Below are 10,714 nucleotides of genomic sequence, written 5' to 3'. Positions count from 1 at the left end.
GTGACCTGGCCGGTTGTAACTGTAAACACTACAACCATACAATGGAATACACAGTACATGCAGGTGCAAAGGAGGAGCATGCAGTCTATATACAGGTCTCGATATCCATAAAGGTGAAGGGTACCTTGCAGTCGTCGACTACCACGGAATTGTGCGCTGCGTAAATGCATTGGTTGGAATTGTTCTCTCTGTGGTTTTTCATGTCGTCGTAAATGGACTGAGTCTTGGTCATTTCGATTTCATGCTGTGCGTGCTGCTTATCCAGTTCATCCAGCTCTTTCTTGGATAGATGGTAAACTATGCCGGCGCCGAAAGAGTCGCCGACGACATTGACAGAAGTCCTCATTCGGTCTCTGAGGGACAGTGGACAAGAAAGAGACATTAGGGAGAGAAGAGGTTGAAGGTGGTCTAATGCAGGGGTAGCCAAAGTTCGTCCCTCCAGCTTTGGTGAAACTACAAATCCCTTCATGCTTTAGCCACTGGAAGTCATACCTGTGGCTGTCAGAGGCTTGCAAAGCCTCATGGGACTTGTAGTTTCACAACAGCGGGAGGACTGAGGTTACCTATCCCTGCTCTAATAGATATGACTTAAAGTTGACCTTTCAGTAGATTTACAAGTTTTGTTTAAGCAGAAGTGGAGTATTAAAAAGCTTATATCTTTAAAGGAGAACTATTGGGTCAGGGCTTTTCCCCATAGTTCTCCTAAGGGTAACAGGAGGACACAAACTATCGTCCTCCCATCACCTAAAGCTCAGTATATACTGAGACGCCGCAGCCGGGATGGATCCCGACATTACTGTCTGGATCCACCCAGCTGCGTGAGTGACAGCTGGCTCTGCCTGTCTAGAGGCAGAGCCAGCTGTACCGGCCCCCTCCCCCGTTCGTTCCTCCAGTCAGCGCCCGAGGATCAGACAGGGGAGGGGGGAATCCCTGTAGGGAGCCGTGAGTGACAGTCACAGCTCTCTGCAGGAACATGATCGAGAAGTGAGCGAGCGACGGTATGTGTTCGCTCACTTCCCGATCTATTGAGCCGACATGTGAGCGTTTCATCGTCACAGGTCGGCTAGAACTATGAGGCTGAGTGATTTTCACTCGCCTCATAGTTCTCCTTTAATAACTTCATGAATAAATAAAGGGTATCTAGAGTCAAAAACTAAAAATCAATATGTGTTTCTATATTGAATTTCCATCGAGGTTCCATCCATTTCCAAGTTCTACCCCACTCCTAATAACCAGATCCATCTAGAAGTTTTTTAAGATGCCCATAGGATGGACTTCCTCACTGCACTGACACAATTTGCACTTCCTGCTGTCACCACTCTCACAGAGCCTGCCTTCTGAACTATAACTCAATGTCTGAACAATGTAACATCATCATTGCTTGCTGGAAGCAATGCATGATGGGGTATGCAGTCTTGAGAAATGGAAATTGCATCACATCAAGCAGCAGGGATGAGATGCAAAGCACACTGGGAACCCATGGAGTTGTTGAAAGTGATGGGCAGACGGAAGGCAGCGCTCACTACAAAAAAAAAAATCATTTACATGCAGGCCAAGCTGTCCAGCAAAAGTGACAGTGACGAGGGTGGGACAATCCATAAGACACATGGCTTTACATGAAATGATCGTTGGTTTGGGGTTCTATGCTGTGTCTGTTATTTATCGAGTAGTTTGTGCCTTGGAATAAAAGATCATCCTAATTGCAAGGTGGCGTGGATCAAAGATTTCTAGTCTGGTTTATTTTCACTTATTTTGTTTTCTTGGAAAATAAGCTCTCACTTGTCTTCGTAGGATATAAGAACAATATTTATTGATTCAATTACAGCCAAATTATGGCTTGTGGGCCTGGTATGGCCACTGATTGCGGTCATCTGGCACCTGGCTGCAATAAGAAGAATCCTTCATGGAGGGATTCTTCATTGCAACTTAAAAGGAAGCTGTTCTGCAGAGTGGTAGTGGAACCTGGAACAGCAATCTATCGCAGAGACTATCGGGTGGAATCATCTGTATGTGCCTACAGAGGGGTAAGTGCCACTTATACCTATGCTGGCGATGGGAGTGGGGGTGGGGCGCCGACTTTCAGAATTCCATTGACCCCAATGATGGGACACCATTCCCACCTAGCCGGAGCATTTAGTCCTCTTTTAATTTTTACCCCCCACCGACACCGGGACATCTATTCCTCCCACTAATACAGGGGCATTTATTACTCCAACTGACACAGGGCATTTATTACTCCCACTGACACAGGTCATTTATTACACTTGTTGATCACTTACAGGGGTGTGTATTACTTCCAATGACACAAAAGCATTTATTCCTCCCATGGACTATTGAGGATTTATTCCTCCAACTGACTATGGGGCACATATTACTTCAACTGACACAGAGGCATGTATTACTTCCATTGACACAGGATCGTTTATTATTCCCTCTGACTATGGGGTATTTATTCCTCCCATTGACTATGGAGACCTTCATGGATTCTTGCATCGGGGCCCTGAGGTCACTAGTTACGCCTCTGAATATCAGTGTATGTTGACATGTCGTATAACAGTTTCTGATGATGTCTATATGATCAGGACTTTCATACTTACAATAGCCAGTCTACAGCGACAAGCAGGCTGATGTCCTGGGTGGGCAATCCTACAGCCGTCAGGATGAGAAGCATGGTTACCAGACCCGCACTGGGAATACTGGCAGCCCCAACACTGGCCAACGTCGCTGTCAAGCTTGGAAACAAATAACGCAAGTAAGAGTGAAGCAAACAGAGTTCCTCAAGATTTTAAGTTGTAGATTTTTCAGGCCTGGACTGTACCTACGGCTATACTAGCGCTTGTCAGAGGATGTAAAAGAGGCAAGACACCAGAAAGAACCTATCTCTAGCTTTAGAAAAGGCACCAATCAAATTATTGGTCTGACTATTTAATGGGTTTGGTTGCCAGCTTTGTGAAGCCTAGAGTTAAAATCTTAACATCTATAACAATTTCCTTATTTTCAGAAAACTAGACCACACAGGGACTCGTGTGCACACACATACACATGCACAATCACATACAGACACACAAAGGTTGAACTTGATGGACCTGTGTCTTTATTCTACCTCAAATACTATGTAACTATGTAGCTATGACCAAAGCATGTGTGTTCTTCCCTGTAACTTGTTCCTTACCTCACTGTCACTATCTGTCCACCATCCAGCACAATTCCATTCATCTGAGCAATAAAGATGGCCGCCACCGCCTCATACAGAGCTGTACCATCCATGTTGATTGTGGCCCCAACAGGAAGCACGAATCGCGTCACTCTTTTGTCAATGCCCAGGTTCTCCTCGAGACAGCGGAAAGTGACTGGCAGGGTCCCGGCGCTGTAGTAGGACAACAGTAGGTGGTAATAAAACTTTGTAATGACAAAATCAATGGGAAAATTATTTAAGAGGTTCTTGTACTTTGCTGCTATATTAAACCGACTCTATGCATATGCGATCCCTAAGGTTATCGGTGGTACTTGTGTGTTTAGTCACCTAGTGGGTGACTAGGAGCTGGGCATCACTTGAAGCGGGGGTGCCGCTCCGTGGGTCAGAGAAAGTTCACCCACCCACGGGGACAGCTGACTTTTTTTCTCTCTCCACTCCGCCAAAGCATCCCCAGTTGCTAAAAGCTGGGTGGGAAGATGTGTAAGGGCCATACACATCTCCCCAACCTGGCCAGAGCATCCCAGGTTGCTAAGAGCCGGGTGGGGAGATGTGTATGGACCTTACACATCTCCCAGCCCAGCTATTAGCAACTGGGGGCACTCTGGCCTGTGTGCCGCCCAACTCCCGGCAACCAGTGACATCACTGGTTGCAAGGAGCTGGTTGCGACACCAGGGGCGCAATTTGTTGTAGATACGCCACTGTAGTCACCTAAGCACCTAACAGCTAGATGATGCTGGACATCCTCCAGCCAGGAAATCAAGCGGGCTCTATCTGACTTGCTGCAGCTTCTAATGCACATTGTGAGAAGCTCACAGTGGGCAGGAGCCAGTACAACTGTGCAAGACTGAAGGAAAGGCCAGAGTTCAGCTTTAATATGGCCCAGAACTCAAAGAGACCTGGCCAAATTAACAGAGCAGTGTAAAGCCATTTTGTAGGACCAATATTTTAGCAGCCTTATTGCTCAATAAAAATATACAAATAAAAACTTAAAATAGGCTGAAAGAACCCGTAAAGAGCATTGTATCCTTTTGGATCCCCCTCATCATCTCTCCACACATTCACATCAAACAGCTGAGCGTATGGTGGCCATCCTTGGAAAGTGCCACCTAGCAGATCCGTTGTAGTGATATATGGAACAGCCTAACCACCATCCAGTGGATGAAAAGCAGATGCGCTATCGCCTTTTTAATCTCCGTCTTCATGTAAAACATGAAATGTACACGCGAGGAAGCCGGTGTGGGCTGCAGCCACACAAATAGATATCTCTGAACAGGAAACTCTTCTAAACTTCACAGGAAGAATGTTCACAGACCTCTCGGAATTGAAACCAGCCTGCACACAAATGCATTTTTTTGTAGCCGGTTGGAAAGATTACCTGCGAGCGCCAACCGTGAAATTAAATTTGCTAAAGCAAGGGAAGGCAGCAGAGGCGAGAGATATTCAGTGCGGCAGAAGGAATGTTTTGTGCTGTTATTGCCAAATAAAATAAACACCAGTTAACTTCCAGCTACTGGTAGGCTGAGGCCTTCGTACCCTCCAGCTGTAAAGTATCAGTTAGGGGTTGTCTCCTATTGCTAAACTAAGAAGCTTCCAAACTTCCCAACGCGCAGTGAGGAGGGAGAGGTGACCTTGTGATACCATTAACTCATGTTGAGTTCTCTGTAGGGGAAGCAGGTGCCTTGTTCCCTTTGTTTCTTTTGTCTTATACACGCAAAGGCTGGATTAGTACAAAAATATCCCAATAAAGCCGAGCATTATATTTAAAAATACAATTACAGTAGAAATATAAAATAACAAAACCAGCTTTTGCTGCAATATTCAGTTTCAATCTAGAAATTTCCCCAGCAGTAATTTTTTTGGGCAGCATATTCAACTGACCTCCTCTGAGCCCTGGTTGTCCTGGACCTGCCCCCAGCCTGTGACTGGACAGTGAAAGAAGAAGCAGCAGACTGATGAGCTTATCTTTCTATAACTTTGTTCTCTCTTCCTATCAGCAGGCTTCTTGTCAGCACATGAACTGATTGATAAGACAGACACGGAGAGACTAAGCGGAGGGGCTACATGACTGGGGGAAGGAATAGTCCCGGGAGAAAGGGTTAAAAAAATAAAATGGGAATAGCTGCTCTTACCTGATTGGACGTGTGAGTCAGGTGTCCGGGAGGAGCCGCATGGGAAGGGACTGCGAGGGCTGAGGGACGTCCTCTTTCTGGAAATCGACGAAGGAAGCAGGTTGTCCCACCCTCCCTCCCTGAATTTGGTGGTTATGGGGGGTTTCTTTTGTCACGGCAGCTTGTCGGGTTAGGGGGTCTTTGGGGGGTCTACAAAATCGGAGTTCATTACAAAAAGTGGGGGGCCCTCAGCTGGTATGGGTGCTTCCCCCTGTTGGTGTCCGGATTTGTAGGAGGGGGGGGCCTGGCCCCTTGGGAACCCAGAAGGAGTAAGTGTCCTCGAGCTGGTTGTGGTGCGGCTGGGGACATGGGTGGAGTGTTATGAGAGGCCTTTTTTGGGCTGGCGGGCACCCAAAGACCCCTTCTCAGGTCAACCCTTGTTAAAGTATTATTTTTGTATATTTGGTTTATTACTTTGGTTATTGTTAAAGTTGACTGTTTAATAAAAGGGCTGCTGTGGCCGTTAAAATCCATGTCGCGCAGTCCGTGTGTTTATTGGGGTTTTTAACAGAGGGACAGAAAATTGACGAATCCATCAGTCATGTGCTGCTTCTTCCTCTTGGTGGGGACAGATGTTTCCATGGGAATTCTGTTCACTTTAGAGAGATTTGCTTTCATCTACTGTTGCATCCCCAGGTCAGGAAGTGTAAGGAAATCTCCCCAGCAGATCCCAGATAGAAAAAAATATCCGATTGAGGTTTTTAACCCATCTCTACTCTATAGGCTCCGTTCACACCTAGGCGTTTTGTCCTTCAAAGCTAAGCGCGGCAAAACACTCAAGACAACAAATCCTATGAATTTCCATGGTCCCTGGTCACACTTGAGCATTTTGTCGCATGTTTTGTCGCACAAGTTTCCACTTGAAGTCTATGTGACCAAAAAGTTCTGTAATCTGACAAAAAGTAGCTTATGTACTTGTTCCAGCGACAGACTTTTTCTGCTTGCAAACGAAACGCTCAGGTGTAAACAGGGGCCATAGAAATTCATGGGATTCCTTGTCTTGAGCGTTTTGTAGCGCTTACTTTACGCACTAAATCCCGCACTTTAATTGAATACAGGTGTTCTGTAAGCTATTTAAACTTTATAGAGGTATTAACATTCATCAATATACAGTGCAAAACATTTTTACATTTAGAAAATTAGTATCTATATAGATGCTGCTAGAATGTCTTGCCTAACAAACATGATGTCACAAAGATAGAAAGATCGTACCTGGAAGCTGTACCGAGGGCGGTGATCCAAGCCTGGAATATACCAGCCAGGAAGGAGAACGGGCTTTTCCTGGTGATGGCGAAGTACAGTGCCGGCAAGAAGATGGCTCCATGGATGATCAGACCAATGATGACTGTAACCATGTACATTCCCAGCTGCCTGGCGACCTGTTCCAAGTCTTTTATGGCGACGATTTTCCCACAGATTAGACAGGCGATACCGAGAGGAGAGTACCTAGAGGCAAAACACATTGGGCTCATTAAAGCAAAAAATAGCACTGACAGCCACCTCCATGTTTCAGAGCTCACAGGGTTCCTTTGTCAGGCAAAGCTTGACACTTTGGCTGACAAAGGAACCGTGCATGGTTTCAAACGTTGCAATCTTATGCTGCAAACCCGTCAATACAGACGAGATTCGAATCGGTGTGCGGACAACATATCTATTTGTACACTGTGGCGCCTTCCTCCAGTTGCTCCAGCACCCAATTAAAAGGGGTACATCAGTTTGGCGTGCGAATGAGATACAACCATAGCTACCAGGTTACAAGGAAGATACATCTTACACAGGGTTATTCACAAAAGGGTGAAGAGTTTGGAGAAGACCGGAGAAGTGAACAGTCTAGGTCAATGGTGGCGAACCTTGGCACTCCAGCTGTGCCAAAACTACAAATCCCAAGATGCATCTGCCTCTGAGAGTTATGTCTGTGGCTGTCAGAGCCTTGCAATGCCTCATGGGACTTGTAGTTCCAAAACAGCTGGAGTGCCAAGGTTCGCCATCACTGGTCTAGGCCAAAATAGTTGATTTGGAAAAGTTCTCCAATTCAGCTAATTTTCCAGGTCACCTATGTTATCCTAGATTGTTCACTTCTCCGGCCTTCTCCAAACTCTTCACCCTTTTGTGAATAGCCCTGACAACAGTCTTAGATTGGTTCACACTATGACACACTGCGCAACAAAGCACACATGTTTATGCTTTTGGGTGTGTAGCATTAGGCAGCCCATTGTAAATGAATGAGCTATATTGCATCTCAACTTGCAAAAAGTTAGTGCATGCTGCATTTTTTTTTGCAGTGTACAACAATGCACATCTTGCATTATGGTGCACTGCAGTGTGTAGGGGTGCTATGCAAAATGAATGGCACCCACACGTGCATGGTGCATTTATCACACATTACCACAATGTGCTGGTATAAGCAAGCCCTTAGTATATCATAACAACTGTACATTGAAATGGCAATTAAATTTTAATGAATTAGGTCTTGTTTTTGCTACCACACACTGTGCCGCAATGCACTTGTTTTCATGCATTCAGGCACCTTGAGGCACACTGCGGTGGAAAACATTGGGCAGTCTAATGAAAATGAAAATTTGGGTCATGCTGAATTTTTGGCAGTGCACATTTTTTAGTCCCAGACCAGAATAAGTATGTAATAAGTGAAGACAGGACTCATGATATTTGTTCATGGACTGAAAGTACTAAAACCAGTAGAGAGTAATATCTTCCAGGCTTTACAGAAAGAGATCGAAACCCATATACAGTAGATTTCTTCCATTTTAGGGTTCCTTTAAAAGCTGTAGTATATAACGTGGCCTAATTAAAACAGCCGTCCCAGGGCTTCAAAAGCTGAAGACACCCAAAAAAGGGAGAAAGACCAATGACCAAAGTAGATAAGTGGAGCTATGAATATCCTGGGATGGAGCTGGGAGTCCCAGGATATTCATGACAGAGACCAGGAAATGCTTGTAGTTTCAACATACCAACATCTACCAAAAGCTGAAATATCAGATTATGACCTTTTAAAATTATTTTGGCAAGTTTGTTTTTAGCATCTACAAATCAGGCCAACCCTAAAGATCTTTGTTACCTGATGAAATCCACAAAGTCTGAACGCCAAAACAATTTATAATGAGGAACCAGATGTGGGAAGGCAGAATGTAGCAATTTGTGAAACTGGGAACGCATTGTTCTCTCTAAACTGTTCTGCAAATGGTTCTTTTCTTAAGGAGAGATCAATAGCTGTGACAGTTCCCGAGCTCATTTCCTCTGAGAACATGGAGCCTGTCCACCTGTATCCAGTCCAGGATTTCCCAGGAGACCTCATTGTCTCTCGGATACTGAGTCTGCTGCTTTCACAAGAATTGACAAAGGACCTGTGATAAACGGTGAGGAAATGTTGTCCCTTGAGGTGGCTTTTAACCTCAGGCAGGATGGTAATTGTTCAACCTGCAACTAAGTCCAACAGAGAAGTGTGTTGCCAATTGCATTGCATTCAACTACAAGATTTTGGCAACGTGTGAATCTGAACCTGAGGAAGAATGAAGCTGAGCATACAATGAGATTGATTTATGGGAAGTGAAAGAAAAAAAAGGCATTCAATGACACAAAGCCAGGGCAGAGGGGCTTCATTAATGAGATGTGAAGGATCAGGCCTGAAGGTGTTAAGAAAGAGATTAGATGGGGTGAAATGTGAAGGGGTCTTACCTTAATGGCTGTCAGGGGCCAAGTATAACATGAGGTCATGTGGATAACTTGCTGAGCATAATTGGAAGGCAGGCAGGAGCATGTGGCCATAGGAACATGTTGTCCCATTTGCCCACCCACTTTATTTGGCAGAAGGAGCAATGTGTCACAGGAGTTTGGCTGGTAAGTGGTTTTTGTAGAAGATGTACAGGCTAAGCCAGTTATGAAAAAAGTGGGCCATTGGTTGGTATGGGTATTTCACTAGGCTCGCAAAGTATTTTTAAAAAGTGAACCTGCACTATGTTCATTCAGCAACAAGTTTGCTTTAACCCCTTGTTGGGATTTTACTTTGAGGAGGTCTGGGGACTGGAACTGGCTCACAGCACTCCTCCAACCATTGTCCCTATGCCCCTGATGTATGCTTTACTATGCTAACCATAATGTATTTTGCTTTAATTTCAGAGCTGAAGAAAGACTCATGCATCAACTTACCACATTATCATAGTCACAAGTTTCATGACAATCTCATTGAGGATGTTGAAGAAATCAACCATCAGCCGTGCCTGTTCCCCCATCTTTCCCATTGCAATGCCAAACGCTATGAAGAAACCAATCACACCTGCAGGCAGATAACACTTTGGGTCAGTCATTGGTCTGCAATAAAATATGGCAGTTTCCTCTTTCTGGAAACCCTGATTTAAATCTCCTGGGAGAAACTGATAGCATAAAAAAATATCAATTCAATTAAAGATTTATTTTGTGTCAGGAGCCTGGTGATCAGGGAGGACTATGATGTGTGGTAGGGAAGCATCTGCCCCTTGGGCAAATACTAAAAACATCTGTTCGGTTGGTGGCCCTGAGTGAACATATTTTACCATTCAGACATTACTCAGAGAGGAACCCCCAGTCATTGGCACATGCACAATATGGTAGATGGTCATTATATAGCTACCTCCGCTCCTCCTCATTTAGACCTGCGATCACAGAATCTGGGAGAGGGAAGTCTTCCAACCTCAACTTTTTTTGCACCCTTGAGATGTCATGTGACTAAATGCCGATACCTGCAAAGGAATCTGATGCAAGAAGATGTCTCTTAAGGTGTCCCACAGTAAACCATGTCCTTTAGGCCCCAGCACCATGTCTAATTCTTCCCAGCTGGTGATGGTCATTATTTCTGAGAGGCTCCTGTCACTCAGGGCTACTGTGAATACTGCAGCTGCCCAGTAATTTACTAAGAAAGTATCCTGTGGAGTAAAGCATGCCTAAAATGTAACCCCCCCCCAACACACATCTGAACACTTCATACTTAACCTAAATCCTAGGGGGGCTTAAAGCTGAACTCCAGGCAGACACAGAAGACACACATTATTGCAGCTCTATCCATGAATACATCCTTGAATTTATTTTTTTACATGCAAGGAAATTAGCTTATGCCAAACGGTATCATTACTCAGGTGTGCCTAGAGCAGCATGATGTCTAAATGGAGCCCTGTGTGAATTATATAAATGACTACAACTTAAAGGAGAACTATGAGATGATTTCCACTCACCTCACAGTTCTAAGCCGACCTGTGACAATGAGACTGTCACAGGTCGGCTCAGTAGATCGGGAGGTGAGGGAACACATACCGGGTTCCCTCACCTCTCGATCCTGTCACGGCTCTCTGCCGTGACAGG

The 10,714-nt window shown here is 45.0% G+C and overlaps 1 protein-coding gene across 1 annotated transcript in view; it reads right to left on the bottom strand.

Moving 5' to 3' along the window:
* Positions 1-10,714, bottom strand: part of SLC1A2 (solute carrier family 1 member 2) — a 92,568-nt gene that overhangs the window by 11,222 nt on the left and 70,632 nt on the right. The window contains exons 6-10 of the mRNA XM_018557467.1: positions 9,530-9,656; positions 6,578-6,811; positions 3,173-3,367; positions 2,598-2,732; positions 125-353 (exon numbers count right to left, since the gene is read on the bottom strand). Of these exons, the coding sequence (XP_018412969.1) occupies positions 125-353; positions 2,598-2,732; positions 3,173-3,367; positions 6,578-6,811; positions 9,530-9,656 (920 nt within the window). The remainder of the gene's footprint in view (positions 1-124; positions 354-2,597; positions 2,733-3,172; positions 3,368-6,577; positions 6,812-9,529; positions 9,657-10,714) is intronic.

The sequence above is a fragment of the Nanorana parkeri genome, unplaced genomic scaffold (genome assembly GCF_000935625.1).
Source record: "Nanorana parkeri isolate BGI_ZX_2015 unplaced genomic scaffold, ASM93562v1 scaffold285, whole genome shotgun sequence".
In the NCBI taxonomy this organism is placed as follows: Eukaryota; Metazoa; Chordata; class Amphibia; order Anura; family Dicroglossidae; genus Nanorana; species Nanorana parkeri.
This window is presented reverse-complemented; position numbering and strand designations above follow the sequence as displayed.